This window comes from Opisthocomus hoazin, chromosome 18 (genome assembly GCF_030867145.1).
Source record: "Opisthocomus hoazin isolate bOpiHoa1 chromosome 18, bOpiHoa1.hap1, whole genome shotgun sequence".
Taxonomy (NCBI): Eukaryota; Metazoa; Chordata; class Aves; order Opisthocomiformes; family Opisthocomidae; genus Opisthocomus; species Opisthocomus hoazin.
Window position 1 is genome coordinate 6467535 of NC_134431.1, and position 21686 is coordinate 6489220.

At 44.7% G+C, this 21686-nt stretch overlaps 1 protein-coding gene across 1 annotated transcript in view; it reads right to left on the reverse strand.

Moving 5' to 3' along the window:
- Nucleotides 1–15192: 15192 nt before the first annotated feature.
- ARHGAP40 (Rho GTPase activating protein 40) overlaps nt 15193–21686 on the reverse strand; it is a 42734-nt gene continuing 36240 nt past the window's right edge. The window contains exons 13-15 of the mRNA XM_075438846.1: nt 20091–20251; nt 19027–19082; nt 15193–17805 (exon numbers count right to left, since the gene is read on the reverse strand). Of these exons, the coding sequence (XP_075294961.1) occupies nt 17699–17805; nt 19027–19082; nt 20091–20251 (324 nt within the window). The 3' untranslated portion in view covers nt 15193–17698. The remainder of the gene's footprint in view (nt 17806–19026; nt 19083–20090; nt 20252–21686) is intronic.

Sequence of the window (21686 nt, forward strand, 5' to 3'; positions counted from 1 at the left end):
GGGGATTTATGGTGCCGTTGACCTTGTTTGCTAACATTAAATAACAAGACATGGAAGGGTGGAGGCTGGGGTCTAGCACAGCCAGGCTAAACCTCACCATGGGCACATGCTGGTTTTCACCCTCCACAAAGGCACGTTGGAAAATTCATAGGAACCAATCATACAAGACCCGTAAAAAAAAGCAGATGTCATTGCCTTGTCCTCACCATGGAGCTGAGCATCACCCAACCGCAGGTCTCCAACCACATGGCACCAGTGCTGCATTGCTCACCCGTGTCTGGAGCCTTTGCAGCCCAACACCACAGGCTGTACCTTCTGACTTCAAATCATTTTTCCTCCTTTAAAGGCAGTAAAAATTGCACAGAACTTAGGGCTGGAGGCTTACCCTGCGCATATTACCTGATTTTGCAGTAAAATCACAGAAACACCAAACACATGCTTAGGTTCATCAGCCAGACTCCCCCTAGACACCTTCAGTCCCCAAGACTCTAAGCCCTCTTCAGCCCCGGCACTCCTGAAGAAACACTGGCTATTCCTGCCACATTTCGGCACAGTGGTGACAACTGTGCTATTAATGACCCAGACAAAGGCAGCCAGAGTAGCAGAAGAAATAGGATTGGCCACTGAAATGCTAAAAGAAAAAGTTGGGGTTTGTTTGGTTGTTTTTTTAAACTAAATAATCAAAGGAACATCAAGGTCAATAGAGCCTTGGAAGGGTGCACTTAGCACAGGTTAGATACTGCAGTTCTGAATACCTGCCTGGGCGATGGACCAAATGACGGTTTGGCCTGTCCTCCCACAGAAGATGTAGTTCTTGCTACAGCATCTTTACCCTCACCCTTTGCTGAGGAGCTGCAGTTCATCACACCAGGCCCTTGGCACCTGCAGAGGTGCTGACCGAGCTCCGCGGGGCACCCACAGCCCAGAACCAGTTCATCAAATAAGTACTCGGCACTAATGGGGAGGGTGACGCAGGGGGGACACCAAGCCGTCAACCACCAACCTGGGGCTCCAAGGGAACAGGATTTGCAGCACATTCCCTGCAGCAGTGACAAAGCCAGCGTGGAAGTAGTGCCACACCACCCAGCACCCGTGCTACAAATGCTGCTGTTACTGGTGCCAGAGGGACATCTGACCTTAATGCGTGGAGACTAAGTGGATAACTCTGTGCCCCGTAACTCCAAATTTAGTTTGGTGCTTAAAAATAAAGTTCAGCTAAATGTCAATGTAGCAATTCACTGAGCATCATAAATTGTACTTTGATTTTTAAGTTTAGAGAAACAGCAGACAGTAAGGGATGCTTCCCCCCACCACAATGAGATGAAAAGGAAAGCAAGAAGCGAGGACAGTGCAGATACTGTTGATGTTACTGGGAGATCTGTGGGCTCGAGGCTGATTAGCAGTTGACGATGTCCTTTCTGTGTCAGGAGAAGACAAGCTGGGAGCAGAACACTGCAGGCAGCTGATAGCAGCTATTCCCAGATCAAGGCTCACAGGGGCTGAGGATGCGGAGCAGGAAAGATTTCCCGGAGAAAACGACTTCTGATGCTGAATGGTTCTGAAATTTGTGAAGGGTGCCTTGAGACTACTAAATAAAAACCTGTCACTGACATCTTCTCATCCCTATGGAAAACATTTTTGTTTTAAGAGAAAGCAGTATCTCCCAAATTCAAGCCCAGATACATCTCAAATGTGATTAAGTTTGTCGAATAACAACTCTTAAGCCATCACTTACAACACTAACTACTTAAAAACATGCAAGTATATTCTTGAAAACATCATAAATCTTGCACCACCTCCCCATACATTACCCTTATCAATAAAGGGACACAGATTTAGAACAAAAAAGAAATCAGTTTCAAAACAAATAGTCATGAACTGTCTGGAGGTTTACATAGGAGTGTAGCTGACTGTAAGGACCTATACATATTTGATTTCTTTAGTCATTTTTTTTTTTAAAGAAAAAGCTTTAGCATGAAGTTTTAAATTAGAATTAAGCAGTTTATTTGTATACTGACACTACTGTACAGGGGTGCAGAGTATATGCTGGTGGTTTCCAGATGACTGTGAAGAGGCCTCTATCTCTTTTTGCATTTCTTTCCCAGGGTGTAGTACACATTATTGGATTTTATTACAGATGAGAAGGTTTAACCAAATCTGATGCCCCTTTACATACACAAATACTCCTGCAAAAAATCTTGTAACAAGCACAGACCAAAATACACCAAAGTAATTATATTCTCCCATTCTATACATACTATCAGAGATGCTGAGAGGGCCAGTGATGTGTTCAAGGTTGTAATAACATTTACAACGAAACAAAATGAAGTCCAACCCTTACAACTCATCAGCCTCGTCGCATTCACTCCACAGACGGCTCGCCTCCCCTTGCCCTGCTCACTGGTCCTGCTGGGGGAGGATCTTGTGGGTTTGAGCTATGTCAGGTTTGGTTTCCTCCCTTTTCTTTGACTTGGTATTTCTGAGCTTTTCAAGGAAAGCAAGAATTCAGATAATTCAAGTCCTAGCCCCACAGAGTGCTCCGGAGCGCAGGCACCAGCTCAGCGCCACAGACTAGGGAGGGACAGGTCACCGGGGAGGGGGTTTGGTCAGCCCCAGGGACACAACAGTTCTCCTGCATCAAACCGGCTCGGCTCCCACTCACCACCGCCAGAAGGACAAAGGAGGAGCTCTACCAGCTCCTCAGGCATGCAAAGTACTACAAACCCTTCGCTGTCACGGAAAATGAAGAGACGGGGAGTTCCCAAGCCTCAAGCGGGGCCGGTGTCCCCCAGCCAGCTGGGCAGCAGAGGGGCTCTGCGCTTCAGACCGAGCATCGAGCTCATTTCTGTGTAATAGCCCTATAATTTAGATATCAAGCCCAGGCCAATAAGGGCTCAGCAGCCACAATCACCACGATTTTAGCCATCCAACCTAGCACAGAAACCCTTCTGTAATCCCCTTTTCCTAGCACATTATCTTTAATCATAGGCATAATAGAGATGCATTTTGAGCCCTCAGCTGCATTTTCTCCCATATTATTCACAGTGCTCTATTTTCCTCAGCAGTAAACAATTTTCCCCCATTCCATTTTGCAGTGATCTTCCTCAAAGTTCAAAGAGAGTCTTTTCAGGTTTTTCTAGCTCTGTGTGGAAGCTCCTGGCCAGTAATGAAGACAGAAACTCAGGGCTTTTACCCAGAAAATTGAATTGCACAAAGCAACTGCCAGGAGAGCACCCGCTTTATTTGTTCTCCTTCAGAGAACATCCCTGAAAATTTGACAATTATTTGCAGTCATTTTCCAACACCATTTTCACCCAGGAACCCCAATCCCCCTGCCAAGGGTTGCTCCAGCGTGTGCCCTGGCTGCTCAGCCCATTCCACTCCCAGACGAGCATCCACATAAATAGTTACGGGACGTCAGTGCTTCACCTCTTTCCTCTGGAACCTTCTCCAGTACTCTCCGAACAAGCAGCCTCTTTTCGCAATATCAATAGTCTAAACTGTTTAAAAAGAAAGTTGCCAAAACATGAAATTAATCCAGGCTGTGTAAACACACAGTTTCCCCTTAATTGACTCTTTAAATGCACCTGTGTCAATGCAGGCACCCCAGCGATGTATCAGCTTGCAAGACCGAAAGGTCTATTCCCCCCTAGAGGCATCTGGGCTAACATTTCATAAATTACAATCATGTTTTCCTTTTCTGTTAATATTTTCATTCCAAAGGTCATTTACCACACACACATGCACTCACAGAACAGGGGAAGGTGGTGGAAGCTGTTTGATTCCCAGACTTGGGAATCACAGTCACTCCATCAATGATGCAAATCTACAACCTTACTACAAAGATATATCTGTCTACAGCCAGTGCGCTCACCTGGAAGACACTTCTTTAGATCTGCATGCGTGTGGACATTGAGGCCATGGGAGCAGGTGTGAGCCACTTCTCTACATGTGTATTTGGCTACTGAGATGTTAGATCAGCTCTTCTGAAGCCGGGTGCTGGAGTTGGGCACCCTCATCCTATGCTAAGGAAACCAGCCTTCAGTCACCAGACTTGGACAAGGTGCAGCTGCAGCCAGGCTTGCTCAGGAGGGTCTCGCAGGTGATCGCTCCTCTTCCCTGGGGAGCAGAAAAGACCAGGCTCCTCAGCAGCCATGGAGCAGTACCAAAAGAGGGACCCCAAAAGTCACCCACTGGGCTGCTGAGTCTGATCTATGGCCCCAGTGTGAAGTGGGGGTCTCTGCCAAGGGATGCTCAACCCCAGGAAATCAGCCTTTACCTCAGCAGCAACTGAACATTGCTCATACACGCAGATCTGAAAGCCTTCGATGAATGTTTAATTAACTTTCTGAAATATCTAAGGAACAAAACATTTTCTCTTACTATTATCATATTAGCCTGAGAAGGTTTGTGCATCTCGTCCTAGAGGGTGTCAGAAGCTTAATATTAATTAAATAGCAGATTTAAGGTTATTGCTCATAATCACAGCTGTGATCTGAATTATTGCTTGATGATATTCCACTTTTGCCCCCTCACTGCTTTTGATTGATTATTTGCATTTGCTGGTTTATAACGTGCATGTATTGCTTCAAACAGAGGCATCTTTTTTGATTCTAACTGCATTACATTCTCTGGTCAGATGATGGATTGGACTTTCAAGCATACCATAAACACCAGCCCATTCTTGCTAGCATGATATGTATCTATATTCCATATTGACTCTTCAGTGTATCCTGTATTCAATCATCCTTATATTCATTTCTCCTGATATTATTATTATTAGCCTTGGGGAACTTGTTTTATAGGCTATTTAGTTTGAATTAAGCATGTATGTCAGTCATTTCTTGTTTCTAAAAGAACACAGGTGACAAATGACAGGATTTACGCCTAGACTCAGCTCTGGACTAGTTTCCATCTTTACCTACATCTAAGTATTAATATTATTAGTAAAACAACTGCTGGATTCTTTGTCAAAACCTTCCATGCACACTTTTTCACAGGCTCTTTAGTAGATTCATTAGACACAATTGGAAATTGCTTTTTCTTTCTACCAACCTTCTTGTTTAATGGGATACGATCTCAAGAGAAAAAGGTCTTTTGCTGTTTTTTTTCCCCTGTAGGGCTCACTGCCGCCTCCCAAAAATAAATTCAAGGATTGATCAAGATATTGATTGTATTTCAGCCATGTTTTATCTTCATTTTAAGCTGTCTATACATTGAGACTTATTGAAAATTTAATAATTCTTTAATTAAACACACTTGGTCATCTAGGAACAAAAGAACATGTAGACACTTACTTGGGATAAGTGCCTGACTATTTGGCTTTAAAGAGATCAAATTAGTGTACTGCTAGTGTAAATAGATATGCACGCAGAGTCAAATTACCACACGTGCAAGTTCTAATGAAATTTTCAGACATATAATCAGATGTTCCCCCACGCTCCTCTGGTTGCGGCGTTGTTAGATTTTAATGCTTTATCCCCTTCGCACAAGTTTTGTAGCAAAGCACCCCTCAGGTGACACGATGCTCAAATTGTTCCCCATCATCCCGGTACTTTTGCCTCCCACAAATGACTCACAGAAACGACTCTGGGGATTTCTGGAGTAACTGGCATCCCCTGCGACAGAGGGGATCACGCTGTTGCTGCTGCTCTGCACCCCTTCGGAGCAGGGGTGAGTCACCGCTTCCTATTTTTGGCTTGAAGGCCACCGATCCCTCTAACTCTACTGAGCACAGTCACGTTGCAGATGGATGATACTGAGAACATCACTCCTCTGCTCTTTCCCTGGTTACTACACAAACTCGGTGACTTCTATTTACCATGATTCATACAGAAGTTTTTCAGGCAGCTATCTATTGTTTTTTGTGGCTTTTTCCTTCAAGTTTCCATTTCACACTAAAAATCACAGCCATGCACTTACAACACACCCCCTTTCCGGAGGCATTTGCTGTAAGATGACAGCCCTTCCACTCAAGCAGTGCAAGCCGCCGCGGTTGTGTCACATACCATCGGACAAAGCTATGCTTTAGTCAGCCACAGGTCTCCAGGAATAGAAGTGAGCAGCCTAATGCACAGAAGCGGATTATGAAACTATTTTGTCATTTCTGCACTGGGAGATTAAAAGCTGTCAAATGATTATCATCATGGAAATGGGTTCGCTAGGAAGGCGAAGATTGGAAACAGCTGGGATGCCACCACCAAAGCTGAACACTGTTAAAACTGGCAGACTATCTGCTTTCTCTACCATTTTTACATACGCTTCCAGCTACCTGACCAGAGGCAGGGATTTAAGGCAGGGATTTAAGGCAGGGAAGCCTTAAATCAGGTATAATTTTTCAGACAGAAGTTTTTCTCAGCTTTCAGTATGCAGTAGACAGGATATTTGGGAGGGAAAGGCAGGTAAAGAAGTCATCTCCCTCTATATCTGGATAGAAAGCAAAGCATGTGTGAGCTAAAATATGAACAGAAAAGAAAAATGTAAGCATCCACAACCAGAGGCTATGACTGAAAACGTTACAGAATTTAGATGACATTTCTTGCTCTCTATGGCTCTAAGTAGCATATCTAAGCAAAATTAATCCCCACACACTGGCAGAATGGCTTTGAATCGAAGGACTAAAAAAAGCAGCCAAGAAGCAGTCAGCAACGAGCGCTCCTGGTCACCCGATGTAACAGCGGGCATCCCTTCGTGGCACACTGCGATGCAACTCTTGGACTGTGCTGGGGCCTCAGTCAATGCCCCTGCAGCCAAACTCATCAAGCGATGACTCAGAAGTGGCTCTGAGAGCAGAGACATCCTTGCGGATAGGACTGCGGGAGGACAAGGCATAACGGATTCTTCACGGTTAATCCTTGCTAGTGCAAGCAGGCTATAGGACTCCATTTGTTAAGGTAGCTTTCAAAAAAGATAAAACCCTTTAGCCACCAGAGAAGCAACATTATTCCCTATCGCATCCGCATCCTGCCGTAGGTATTCACACGTGCACATGCCCGTACGCAAGATGGTGCGGGCAGAACGGGAGGGACCGCGTGCGCTGAGCAGGGGCGGTGGAGGGGACGCGAGGTCAAGATGAATTCTGTTCCTGTCTCATTAGCCTCCCAGCTGTAGCACTCTGATGGTAGTGATACTCGCCAGGAGTCCCGATTCATTGGGTCATAGAGATCACGGGCTTCAGGACAGAGGGGAGGAAAAAGGCAAGGGTAAAGATATTTTTATACCTGACCTTTCTCAGCAGGTCAAGAGTAAGAGGTTTGCTTCTTTAAAGATCTGGGTCTTGATCTCAGAAGCAGCCTTACTGAAATGTTGCAACACTGAGAGACAGCGTTTGTAGGTTCTCGTGCTTGTAGGGTAATGACACACCAGGTGTCACAGGCAGATCACTATCCTGTATAAAAATCATTATTTGATATAACATAAATTACAGTCATGCAAAGGCAGTAAGTGACTTAACTAGAATTTTTCATTAGCTCTTATGGACCTATGTTTGGATTCACTCATACCACTAGCACAGGGTCACCCCGGCCACCATTGAAGCCCCTGTTTCAAATAAGAAACTCTGCATGTAAATTCATCAGCAGGCAAGAGACCCCAAGATTTTGGCACAGCTCTTTCTGCCAAGCTGGAGAAGGGGAAGGTTGGTGTGGGAAGCCTGCTCAGAAACAATACATCTGCCTAGGACCTGCAGCATGCACTTGTGAGCTGTATTTAAGTACACAGATACTACAACATTTCATGAGCTCCTGGGGATTCACAGTATGAATGTCTAATGAGTGAGCACTCAGGAACATTAAGAAAAAGTTAGGACTCTTAAATAAACATTCATGCTGGGCACCTGATTTATAAATTTACTGTTCAGCCTAAATAAAAGCAGAGCCAGCTCTTCTCCTGGGCCAGCCACAGCGAAACCTCCCAGCCAGGATCGTAAAGAATGGCAGGGACAACTTACCTGCTCAATTATTCACAGAAGTTAGCCAACAGATACATCTTAAATAGTAGTGAGATAGATAACACTTTAATCAAGCTTAATATCTTGATTAGCAAGGAACAATCCACAGCACTTCACACTCCACAGAGAAAAGAAGGGGGTATCTTTCTACCAGGGAGTAATCCGAAAGGAAACTTCACCAATAGAAGCTAATTTCCCAGTCCCTGTATACTAACTACAATCTGGCAATTCCAACTTTTTGAAGCTTATTTATGTTTTGAACCTGCTCCCCTGAACATGGTAGGTGCAGAAGAAAGACCTTCCTGAGCTGGAGAGCCCGAAGTTTCCCTAAGTGGAGCAGGACACCAAGCACAGCAATTCAGCTTGGTTCTTCAGCATGTTCCATACTTCAAAGTGAGATAATAAAGCCTCAACCCACCAACATCTCTGCTTGAATATCCATAGAGGGAAGCAGGAGATAGGTGAATGTTGTTACACATTCCAGCTGACCTGCTCAGTGTCCCACATGGTTTGTAAAAGGTGTTTTCAACAAATAGTATCAGCTCACTTTGTCTCCTACAAGATACTGATTTCCAATATTTTTAACAAGTCTTTTGAAACACACTGTGATGTGTGTATTTATTGCTTGAATAGGTCTGAGGTCTCAGGTGCAAAAGACTGCCTGGGGCTACATTCCTCTCTCCACCATGAACTTGATTAAAGGAAAAAACCAGACCGATACACAGAAGAACAATTTTACTGTTACAAGAACACAAGCTGTTTAGATCAGAGGAGCAGAATTTTCTCCCTTTTGCCATATACATTTCCAAATTTTCATTTGCTGTCAATAGTTCAGCAGGGAAATACTGATTACAAGAAGATTCATTTTTTCAAATGAGCCTTTAATTTCGTGGACCTATGAGCCACATTCTTCTCTGCACTCCCGACTGAACTTGCCTGTGTTCTTTTCCATGCAAAATCTGCCACACTGCCTTGTTTATTATTGACCCGTCACAGTTTGGAAACATAACTTAAAATAAATGAGCCTCAATGCCATGGCTGTAGAGTTATTAAACTGCCTGGCACTGAGGAAATTGCTTTTCATAAACATCCTGAGCTCCTTTGGTTTTTTTCTTAAAGTGTTTAATACAGTGAGAGTCCAACTTAATCTGAATCAGTCTGCAAACTGAATTGCTAATGAGAAGGGAAGATGTATTATTGTTCAATAATGAAAGACTGAAGTCAGAGGACAGAGCAGAGAAAGGAGTTCCACGATATACAAATAACATTATTTCTGCTGCTCGCCGATGCACTAGCTACTCAGTGAAAGAAAATGCCTCCTCCTCCTCCGCGGGCGAGACCGCATAGAGGATGTTTGTTCAGGTCTCCTCCATCACGGATCCCAAATCTCACTGCCAATACCAGCACCCTTCTGCTGTTATCTGCACTCCCTGGCAATACAGATATTAACGACTGAATGAAAAATACAACTGTAATTTCCACATTACTGTACAGATCCACAGAAGCACAATAAATATTCTGTAGTTGCTAATTGCCTATTTAATATCTTTTCATGGTAGTGCTCAGGCGTGCCCCTTCTGTGCTAGCACTCTCTTCGGCACTCAGAGAGGGGTGTACAAGGGTAGGTGCTCCAGTCCATCCAAGTTTGTTTGGAAAGCCAGATACATTGTCCAGATGATAGCTTGCTTCCCTGTACCTGGTCAGTCACAGACTCATCAGGGATACCCACGTGATGCCTCAGCAGCCCAATTCCTCCTTCAAGATGGAGCTGCCTCTACCGCTCCGCTGTTCTTACACAACAGACACCAAAGCTGAACCCTGAAAAAGCTCTTTGTTCCCTTGCTGTGAGAGATGGCTAGAGCTGCAGCAGGACAGGGAGACGATGGGATGCCCTGTCCTACCTCCACAGTTGGCAATCCCGCTCCTCCATGCTGGGACTTCTTTCTTACTTGTGCCACATAGTCAAGATACTCTTCAAAACAATCCTGGACCATCTCCGTTAATCTCACTATCTAGCATTCCAGACAAGAAGCGGGTTGGTGAATCTGTTTCCTATCCGTATATCCAATGTTCCTTCACAGTCCCCCAGGTATTGCAGATTTGAAGGGGCTCTGAAGCCCAACCACTTCTCCAGCCTGACATGGAGATGCAGCAGCAGAACCACCCCCTTCTGCACTTACTCTCTAAGCAGGGCTCAGAGGGAAGAGGGAACACAGCCACCCTTCTCACCTGTAATAATCAACGTGACACCAAGGAGGGCTCCCTGGAGATACCTTTACATCCGGTCTGAAAGGAGCAATGAAATTTCCAGTCCTCATCCCATTTTGAGCCCCAGCACGACAAAGGGATGAAAAGCAGCAGCTGAAAACACAAACAAAACCCAGATTGTCACAGGTTCATTTAACTTGTGAGTTTGCACCTACACGATGCTAAAGCGAGGCCAACACTGCCTGCCATCTCTTTACAAGACGTAAAACCTAAGTGAATCCTTCGTCAATAATGAATTCCTGTTTGTAATGCCTCTAAATTGAAGAAAATGAGTATTTCTCTTTCCTCTCGGAAAAGCCGTGCGGTACCCCAATCGGGGTTGCTACGCAACCACCTCCTGCACATGGCTGATAACACTCACAGCATTATTTCCCCGCCTGACTGCGCCGTCAGAACAAAGCCTGGCTAATGAAGCTTTCAAATGCTCTTGGCTCTGCCTTTGACGGTTCAACACAGGTTTTCCTTGCATGTATGTGACAGTTACAGCAGCGACTCAATGTCCCCTCCAGCCAGTGATGTCTCCAGAGCTGGACGGAGGAAATACCCGGTGGAGAGCGATGGGCAGGATCGGAGAAGAGTGGCAAAGTGCCCAAAAGATGCAACCAGCCTCCAAAATGGAGGGACTGCCTCACACACCACGAAACACAGCAGCGATGGTGAGGCCCTGTGAAACATTGAGCCATCAACATTGCAGACCAACCCAGACATCCTCAGGTGCCCATTTACCCATCAGACGTAATATCCTTATCACACCGCAGCTGCTGCCGCCTGCGGGTATGGGTACAGCAAGGACAAACCTCCCCACTGGCATATGCAAAAAGGGATGAGATGAAAATGACTCTCCAGGTTAAGCAGTTACAGTCCCTTGAAGCACTTTTTTAACCATTTGTTGAAATAAATTTGACCATGATTTTCTTACACAGCATGTGTAAGCAACACCTCTTCTGGTAGACGAGCAGGCATAGCAAGAACCACCATCATTGGCAAGGAGCGCCAGCTTCCCCCATAGACACCTTCATCCTCCTGTGAGAGCAGCCAGCTGATGCTGAAGCAATCCCATTTTGCAACTGGGACAGTCTCTCCCTCCATCACTGCCAGATCTGCCCTTCATGGAGCCAGTCACAGGGACAGCCCCATTTCTCAGAGAAAGAACTTAGTTACCCTTCCCATTTTCATACTGATGGCCAGAGCTGGTTTCTTCTTCTATAGCAGATCTAGTCTTTACTAGTTTGTTTCACAGGAGAGCAGAATACAGTGAAATGGAGAACATCCCCTTGGTCCTCCAGTATCTTTTCTAATTAACAGGATCACCTTAAATACACGTGCAGATGCCGCACAATCCTGGAGTGACAAGGCGATGACGATGGGCTGACAACCCACGCAGTGTGAGATTGCTAGAGTGCACAGATGTGCCTCAAAAGCTTAAACAGGGACAAATCCCATTAGCTGAATGCTTTCTAGACAGCACACGTCTCCAAGTGTTGTTTTCAGGAAACTGCCATGAACTAAGAACTAAGTCAGGGCACGAATTCAAAGCTGTTCTGCACTCCATACTATTTCAGCACACTAGGACACGCTAGGTGCAGCCTGAGAGATGCCAGCATAAGGTAGGTGTCTCTCCAGAAATCCAGGGCAAAACTGCAGCTGCAGAAGAGTTATTTAAATTCCTATCCTACATGAGCAACTGCTAGCAGGTACTGCATACCTGGAAGAAGAGCTGGGGACAAGTTCTTCCCACCCCAGTGAGCTGGGAGGACCGGCCGGGGCCAGAAGCACACGTACCTTTGGACAGCAAAGCAGGGCGAAGAGCAGCAGCTGTGGGAGATGGAACAGGCAACATCTGCCATCCATAAGACAAGCTGAGGGATTAATCTTGCTCTCAAAGATAGAAGTTCAGCAAACAACCAGACAAGAGTCACGAGAAAGCACAGTGCCCGGGGAATCAAACCCACCCCTGCTCAAGGCTCAGGTTCTAATAAAACAACCCACCTGGCTATTCACCCGCCGTGACTCTGCCTTGCTGGGCTGAGCTGAAGAAAGCGCAGCGTGAGTGCTTTTTGTTGGAGACAAAATTATCTAACAAGAGACAATTACACGACATTACCGTTAAAAACAGTGTGTGGAAAAAAAGAGCTTTAAGCCTGTGTATCCCGAGGTCTCCAAACCTCTTTCTCTACCTTCGTGCTAAATAGGTCTCATTTAGCCCATTTGTTCTGTCCCAGCCAGGCAAAGCGAAAGCAGGATTGATCGATTTGTTAATTACAGTAATTTTATCTTAAATACAGACAGCTGAATGTTCATCAAGTCACAAATTCGCCTGTTACTCAGAGACCTCCCCCCTGCTAAATAATTAGGGATAATAAGTGGCTCATAATAAATGCAACCCACAACAATGCGCTCTGAGAGCGCAGTGTGGAATCAGGAGGGCTATTAGGGAACCCCCAGGTCTATTTCTCCTTTTGAAGAAAACAATGCCATATCTTTAATTGTCTCTCTTGAAAACCTGAGCTAGCTCTGCTGGTTTGTTATAAGTGAAAGGCAATTATTCCACTTTCCGAATGCCTCTTGTGTCCGGAGAAGGCTGACTACAGAGTCGTCAGCGCAGATAGGAGCAACTTTCTCGACATGCACTGACTCAGCACGCACAAAATGCTGAGACAGGAGGTAACACAGGTGGGTTACATATAACCACGCACCTCAGGACTTCTAAAACTCTGGGTAAGGCTCAAAAGATTCGGTTTCAACACAAGTCACAAGCCGTCCACGCACAGCTTGGAGCATCCATCCACACGCATGGACCAAGAGGACGTACATTCAGTACTGAAGGCTCATGTTACCCTCTCGGCACAGAAAGGGCAGGAGAGCAAAAGCTGGAGGCAAGGGAAACCAGCCTTTGGTTTTCAGCCAGCAAAGGATGGGGAACCACTGGAGCAGGTTTCTACCGCAGCCTGCCAAGAACAATGTTTGGGATGAGCAAGGAGAGGAGAGCAGAGCTTGTGTACATCAGCATCTCTTCCAAACCCTGCAAAACAAACAAAAAACATAACCACCCCCACAGGTACACCTACACCCTCCATTTCTGTCATTTTTCTTCCTCTTTTCCTCCTTTATCCCCCGGTTATTTACTCCTTCAACTTCATGAGCCAGGCAAGTAGGGACAGTCAAGAAGGTCAGACAGGTGAAAACATCACTACTTCAGGTTCCCTTCCAAGGGCTAAGGACAAAAGGGATTTCCTCCCCCCACCCCCATGCTTTAGACCAGCCCTTGGATAGAGCTAGATAATGGAATATACTGTGGGGAGAAACATTGCAAGCCCTTGGGCTCCGTGGATCCAGCCAGGCCCAGGTGCTGGGGAGCAGCACCTCGGCAGGTGAGGTCACCTGCCCTCCCCTGGACAAGGAAGAACTGGGAAGGGCCAGCCAACACAACACTGCTTCAAGAAAAAGAAGTATCTGTCACCACACAGAAAATAAAAGGCATACAAGCTTGAGTTTGTGGGGAGTAGAGATGGGTGGGGAAGACTGTAGGAACTGATCCTGCCACTGCCATCTCCTAACTGAGAAGTCAGTGCAGCTGCGCATTTTCTTTTCTAATAACTTAAAGCACTGAGCGATGGCCTCCTCTTTCCTCCGCAAGGTGAAGACATACGCAACCAAGACCAGACAGGATTTGGAGAAAAAAGTTTCATTCTCTAGCATGCAAAAACACAGATGTCATTCGTCTTGTTTTCAACACTGGGGAGTGCACTAGGGGAAAGAAACAGATTTAATCAAATGCAACTGTATTTTGTTTCCAACAGTATTTGCCATGATTTACTTACTTGTTCCAGGAAGTGTGTTCAGTCGTTTTCCTACAGCATTTCCCTCCAAGGCTTGAAGCTTCATTTATTCCTGTGAAGACTCTGTATTTCTGCAAAGATTTTTTTTCCCTGAAGCAAATTATTTATTTTTTTAATGTGTAGTATTTCAGTTCCACTCCATCCACAAACATGTTTAACCAGCATTTGCAAGATTCTTTTATGCTATGCCCTGTTATCTCAGCACACCCGACTTCAAGTTGCATACAGAATAAATACTGGGCTTTTGTTCTGAGCAGGGGAGATAGCTATGTAATGATCAATCAAAAAGTGCCCTTGGGGATGGGAAAGATTAGCACTTTGATACTACTGAAGATGAATGGGTGAAATGAGTTTGATAAGCTGGTGTTTTCCTCAGATAATTGCTCTGAAAGCTGTCTACAGCCGCTTGGATCCTCCTCCCTTGCCCTTTGTTTCTGGATAGGGTAGCAAGTCCTGCTTTTCTCTCAGTAATACTGGACTGGCTGCTGCTGTTACTATTTTTAAATAAATAGCAGTGGATTTATGCCACATTTCATCACAGGCTATTGAACACTAAAATATTACTCATAATTTAACCAGAGATTGAGACTAGATTCCTGTTATTCTTGACCAGCTTGGCTAGTCTCGCTAGCATGTACGTCACTGAGCACAGCTCAAGCGAGAAGGGACGGAGGGGGTGGGAATGGGACTGCTCACATGACATGGCCATCCTTCCTCAAGCTTCAATCTTTAACAGCTTTTCTTACTTCAGGAGTCACTAAGTCTTGGTGCTCACAAACAGACCTTCAGCCCCCTGTCAACCTTCCTCTGGGCTTTCTATGCCCAGCACTGACCTCCTCTTCCTCCTTCTGGATTGTTCTTTCACAGCTAACTCAACAGAATCTTCTGAAGAGGAACTTCTGAAGATGTAACACAAAACTCTTGCCAAACTCACTTAGACCCCAGGTGCATCCCCCTTCAGACATGAGGCAAATCCTGCTGGCATTCACAGACGTGACGCCTTTTACCGTGCTAACTTATTCTCAGCCACTAATGACACTGGAGCCAAGAGATTTTACTATATTTTTATTGTTTCATTGAATAAATGAATTTTAAATACAGAATTAAAAACTTGTAAAAAAGTTATTAAAAGCCAGCATTCAGAACTAAGTTGCACATCAGTGACTGAAAATTTCATACTTACTTTTTGGTACAAAGATAGAAAAGAAAAATAAAAAAGCACATCTGAAAAGAGATTTATTTTTTTTTACATTTCTTTTCATATTTGAGAACTGATATTTGTCTCATGAGAACCTCTCAACAACCTTGTTTTTCACAGCACTGATTCACATCCTTTGGTGTCCAAAAAACACCCCACTGATTTCTTGTTTACAGAAGCAGTGATGTAGCATTTCCCCCTCTTCTGTGTGGAAGACAGCATGTTTAATAAAACATCCAACGTATAAGGGGTGGAAAAAATTGCGGTGTTACGTGATTTCCAGGGATGTAATTCAGGTTACAAAGCATCTTTGAGCAGGGATAGGTTCTTCTCGCTCTCCCACTGATATCTTTGCAAGTCAGGTATTTTTTTATGGTCTCACATCTTCGGCATTTGCTCTTTGCTAAGCTTCCTCACTGCAACAATGATTTCCAGAAGCAACAAGTGAACAGGTACCTTTGACTTCTAATGCCCAATTTTAAAGCAGCTTGATCTTTGAAGAGACACAGAGCACCCATCCTCAAGGACAAGAACTGGGCCCTTTTAGGCACAGTTCAAGTCCTATAAAACAGAAGCCCCTCAAGAAGTCCTGACATGGGGTTCTGGGCTGGGGTTGGGAGGTGATTTTTTGGGTTGTCTTTTTTGTTTGTTTTTTTTTTTACAAGTTTCTGCTACAGGTTCTTAAAAAGACAACTATGAAGGTGGCCCTTGAGTCAATGCATCTGCATCATCTCAACCCAAGAAAGCAGACAGACTCTCTAACATGCATCATCTGAAGACATCAGCACCACTCACACAGTATTCACAACGGGTTAGACAGAATACAGACTATGGCTCACCTATGCCACAAGGATCTTAGCCACCGAGACAAATTAACCACACAGACAGACAAACCACAGTACGAAGTGCCCTTAAGATAGAAACTAGGACTTTGAGATGATGAATAGGGATAGCTACATATCAGCCTGGGAAAAAAAGCAGAGGAGGGACAGTTCAGACTGCAACGGAAACAAATTCAGTTAAACAAAAGAAATAATACTGGAGATTGTCACTATAGTGCAGCTAAGACTTGGCACTTTGAGTACACACCTGCACGGCAGTCTTGCTTCTGCCACATGAATAAATATCCAACAGTGTTTAAAAACAGTACATAAAAACGTCAGGATTTTCAGAAACGATGTATGTTCCATCCCCTGTAACTGCATAGTTGGCTCCCTCACACGAGGTATTTCAGCATCACTGGAAAGGAAAACAACACTTCTGCACTCCTCTTCTACACACACAGCCTAATTTGAGCTGAGGTCATACGATGATCACGCAGTGTCACGAGGCGCAAGCGTTCTGCTCTGCCCTCGTCTCTCCAGACCACGGTGCTCACACTGTGCTGTGCGGGATGCAATCGTGCGGTCAGAGCAGGAACGGCTCGGTGCAGCACCCACTGCACGACCAGATACAGGCACGGACCTCTTCTTTCAGCCACGGCACATCTCGGGGGTTTTTGGTTTGGTTCTTTGGTGGGTTTTGTTTTGTTTTTTAAATAGGCAGGTTCACACAGAATCTTCCAAAAAGAAGTTAAGTTGACGTAGTCGAGTCAGATTACTAACCTCAAATTAACTTCAGAATATTTCCTTTGTTACCCATTGATACATAGGTTATCCAGCAAAATAAACGCCTGTTTTACCATAGTCACTGGCAACTCGTATGTTTGTTTCTGCATTACCAGCAGAGCTGTATGGAACAGGCATCCCTCCTACCAAACTGTACATCTGAAAGGCTGCTGTCCACCCCACAATTTTTTCCAAGGAAAGTTATTTTCTTGTGTTGCATATAAGTATCTAACTGCAGCCATTTAATACAGGATGTTGGCTTCCCATCCCATCTGGCCTTTTTGGAAGCATCCTTTTTCATTCTTCAAAGAAAATAACTGCATCTTACGAGTGAAACCTAGGATCACAACTTCCTCCGGCGATGGGCAACAGTCGATAGCAGATCTTACCAAAGGGATGTCATTAGTACCGCTGCAGCATTTGAGTCTCTCTCCTCCGCAACGTGGGTGTGATCAAAAGAAAGAGCAAACCCAGAAGAAATAGATACCTTCTACCATCTTTAAGAAGACGTTTCTCGTCTTGAGTCCCATCTTTGCTGCATAATCACTGTAGCTTTGTTTGCAGGGCTTGTTTTGGGGAGCTATTTTGTTCAAGAATAAGCATTCCCCTCCTGCAAATGTTGCTACACAATGATAATTGCTGCTTGTTATCAACACCCCTGTTAGCACATAGGCTCACGTACTCTTACAGCCAGCTGTCATGGAAGTAGTAAATAAAGCTGTTTTTCCTTCAAAGACACAAGCATTGTCCAGTCTGTGACTACACAAGGAACATCTCTATAGCTTTTCCATGCCTTCAAAAAACTTCAGCCAAATGCTTCGTTTTGCTCATGCTTTCCTTAGAACATTCGAGGGTAAGATGGGTTTTGTTTAATTATCCACTCAGCATGGGGATTGATGCGGTACAAGTCTAAGAGGTAAGTGTCTGGGTCCAGGCAATGTTCACCTACAAAACAAGAGATTCAGTAAAAAAGCGTTCCTTATATCCTTAGTCCTCTAGTTGCTAGGGGTTTCCCCCCCCACTCCTAGCTAAAAGCTGGTATTTGTTCACATCAATTTCAATAGCACAACCATTCAGCAATGTTTCCACAAACCTGGAAAAGTTCTAGTTATTTATTATGTATGTTTCTTAAAATCATACTAAGCCCAAGCTTTGACCTTTGTGGAAAGGTACGCTAACTTTAGCACCTGAAAACCATCATGAAATATGTCAGTGATCAAATCCAGAGACCAAACTGTTTCCAATGATAGAGCTTTTCTTCTGCAGATGCTAAGAGAAACACTAAGAGGCAGCCAAAGCACTCCAGTAGCCGACAGTCCCCAGAAGCAGCTGTAACGGGGCATACGAATCCCCTTCCATTTTCAGGCACCCCTAATCTGCTGCTGTAAGCATATTATTTCAGTCTCCTCTCCATCTGATAACATTACCCTGCTGAGGAGTGGAAATGCATGACTAATGATCATCATCAACTTAACTACACCATTTGAGAAACTTCCACCGAAGTTAGTATGGGTTCTTTCGTCAGAAAGCTGCTGAGGGCGGACAGAACTCACACCCGCAGCTGGCCATCATTAGTACAGACACCACGTGCCACCATACCACACTTCATTAAAGCCCAGATAAGCAGCACACAATTAAAAGCCTATAGCAGCATAGGATGAAGTTGCCCTTTACATAGATGAATGTAGTTTATGGCTTTAAGTTCCACACTTAATTCCAAACATGAACCTTTATTGTTGAGGGAAGAGGTAGTTTAACATGGTACATTTACCAGAATGGGAGGGGTTTTTTTGTTGTTTTTTTTTTTTTTTAAATGGATAAAGTTGTACACGTCTCTGTCCTCAAGACTTTTAGACACTTGAATTTCCACCTTTCTTGAGGGGCAGCTTCTGAATAAGATCCATTAGTGTTCAGTATTTTCGGAAGTCCAGGCTTCAGCCTTCCCACATACTTGCTCTATAATGGCTTTGCGTGGTGGCTCGAAGACACGTGAGCTTTGACAGGTGCTCTTTGCTGTGGGTGAGGTTATCCCACACTTGGTCATTTGTCTTTTAACTTTTGGAGCCCTCTACAGATTTCATCCTTTTTTTAACTCCCTCTTAAGAGAAGTTAAGCATACAAAATTGGATACCAAAGTCCTTATTTTCAGTTACCACCCAGACTTACCAATATTGCCTCCCACTTCATACAGGAGCAGGTTTGTGCACTCCATTGAGTTGTTACTGCAGAGAGAAAACCAGATTGAAGTTAGCAAAGCTCTGTAAAAGGCAAGTTATGTAGTTTAGTAATGTTTCTTCCCCAAAACTGCTTATGGATTAGAGGCCAGCAATGGTCAAGAAAGCTACAGACCATGGTACAGAGACCTTGCTGATCCTCCTGGACAGTACAGCTGTGAAAAGGACGCCCAAAATTGCGAAAAAGAAAACAAGGCAGATATGCCTCACTGGAAGCAAGAAGCACGCTATATGCAAACACTAATTTGTCGATAGGAAGACAACAGGCATAAACACCCAAGTTCATTGGCAGCGTTCCTCTAGAATTGATGGCCTGCTCAGGAGAAGCTCACCTGCAGGGAGACGTTGCCAGCTGCAGTAGCCTGTTAGCGAGCTACCAGCTGACCCACATTCAGCCAGCTTCCAACCCACCCTCCTTGTCTAGACATCTCCTGCCCAGGGACACAGTCAGGAGATGCACTGACACTTTACCTACTAAACACTGTCTGCAGGCATGGTGACAGAGAGGGGGCAGGAATTCTTCTGCTCATTTTTGGGGTTATTTCAGCAATTCACCACTGGAGTATAGGAAGGCACTGCAGAGCTTATTTTAGGAAATCTCTATACTAACATAAGCATGCTGGAAATACTACTCCAGGCAAACAATTTGCACAGGTGATGTTTTTCTCCAGGAGCACTAGAGAGAGTTTGCTTTGCAGGGTCAATGTCATTCTACTTTCCCTTCCCTTCAGCAAGGCTGCTGAAGTTCACTTGCCATCCGGCAGCCCCGAGGGGACGACTGACTTCGCAACAGCCTGAGCCAGCCATGGAATCACTTGGCTGGGTGAACATTTGCTTGCCCCAGCCAACACACGGTTTCCAAAGCTTAGAATAGAGCAGCAGAGCATGGTCTCCTAACAGCTCACTGTGCTGCCACATCAGCTCTGCCAGAAGACAGAAAACAGCAGCTAGACCACTTAGTACTTTTTCTTTTAAAGCAGAGAGAAAGCCATTTACCCCTTGAGGAGGTTGACAGTGCTAACAATATTCCAGCCATTCTGGCACAGGTTCTTTTGAAACTGCCTCAAGACATCGGCAGCTTTGGTTGCGTTGTTCAAATGCACCTCTAGCGAATCCTTCAGGAGAAGCGAAGCGTGGACTTTCACAATCTTGGAAGGCTGAACAAGGCAGGCAAAAAGAATAAAACACTTGAAGAAAGACTTTGTTATCAGCTAAAACATCAAGTTTCAATATATATGAGAGAACGTGAAGCATTAAACCTATCCCTCCAGCTGTTCAGAGAAATCAGGTTTGTTTCACAGCCCACACACACTACAGGCTGGAAGGTTACAGAAGCATCAAGGTGAGCATTAGAAACAAATCATGGTGCTGTGGTTGTGGTGGCTGGGGAGGAAGGCACCGCTCCCCATCAGCGTGCGCTGGTGCTCTCTGCTGTTCAGATACAGCACCGGCACCAGATGCGACACAAACTTTGATGAATAAAGGATTTGTCAGAATGAATTCCGACAAATTGTTTTGCCCAAGTCTGATAGACTTCTCTTAAATTAATTGACACCACTGCAAAAGGAGGTCAGACAGCTGGATTGCAGACTACTGAACTTCAGAAAGGTAGTTTCAAAACAAGGAAGCTCTGAGACATCACAGAGCAGAGTTTCAAGTGCTGTTTCCTCAAGATTGTTTTCATCAACTCCCTCACAAAGTAAATTCTCAGAACTTTTGTGGAGAACAGTGAACTGTTCTAACGGGGTCTGATCTGCAGCAAGTTAATTTTGCAAGCCCAAACCTCTTGCAAAAACAGCGCTGAACACCGAGACCATTATCCAGTAGTATTGGCACTGTTCTAAGCATTGGGTCATCTGTTTGACTGCCTAAACAGTAGCTGCCCTCTCTGAAGTGAGCGGACCTTCAATGACAGGCAGCCTCAAGCAAGCCAAATTTTAGGCAGACGTCATCTCAGTATCACAACTCGTATAGAAAGGCGGCAGAGGTACTGGCTTGTGAGAAAACAAACTCTTCAGTTCTGCAGATTCAAGCTTTCTACATATTATTTCTACCTGCAGACTCATGTCCTTAGAGCATCCCAGTTGCACCACCGCTACTGTGCGATACTTCAAATCCAGCACCGCATGATGTGACTTAACTGCCACAGACCTACACTTCTTCAACTAACAGTGGTAAACAAAAAAAGGCAGAACAGCTCCAAGGATCTTTTCTAAACTTTAATACACAGATCTGATAGTAACGTCCGTTTAAAAACATCTCAGTCTGCACCAACAGAAGCAGGAGCAGAGCCACTTCATTTCTCTGGGAAGTTAATTCTCGCCTTGTAAGTGGCAAGAACCTCATCCTCAAATCCTCCCATACTGATCAGCAACATTATGGAGCAAAAGGAAAATCAGATACAAAAGTGTACTTTTACACCACTGTAATAGGCTGAATTTTTGTTTAATTTCATGAAAATAAGTCTGCCTTTATCACCGCAGACGTATCTCTCCAAATGCACGGGGCAGGTATCCAGAGCTATGTGAATTCTGCTCTTTGTGTGAGGGAGAGACCAGCGTTTCTGCTTCTGGTCCCTTCTCCCATCTCCTG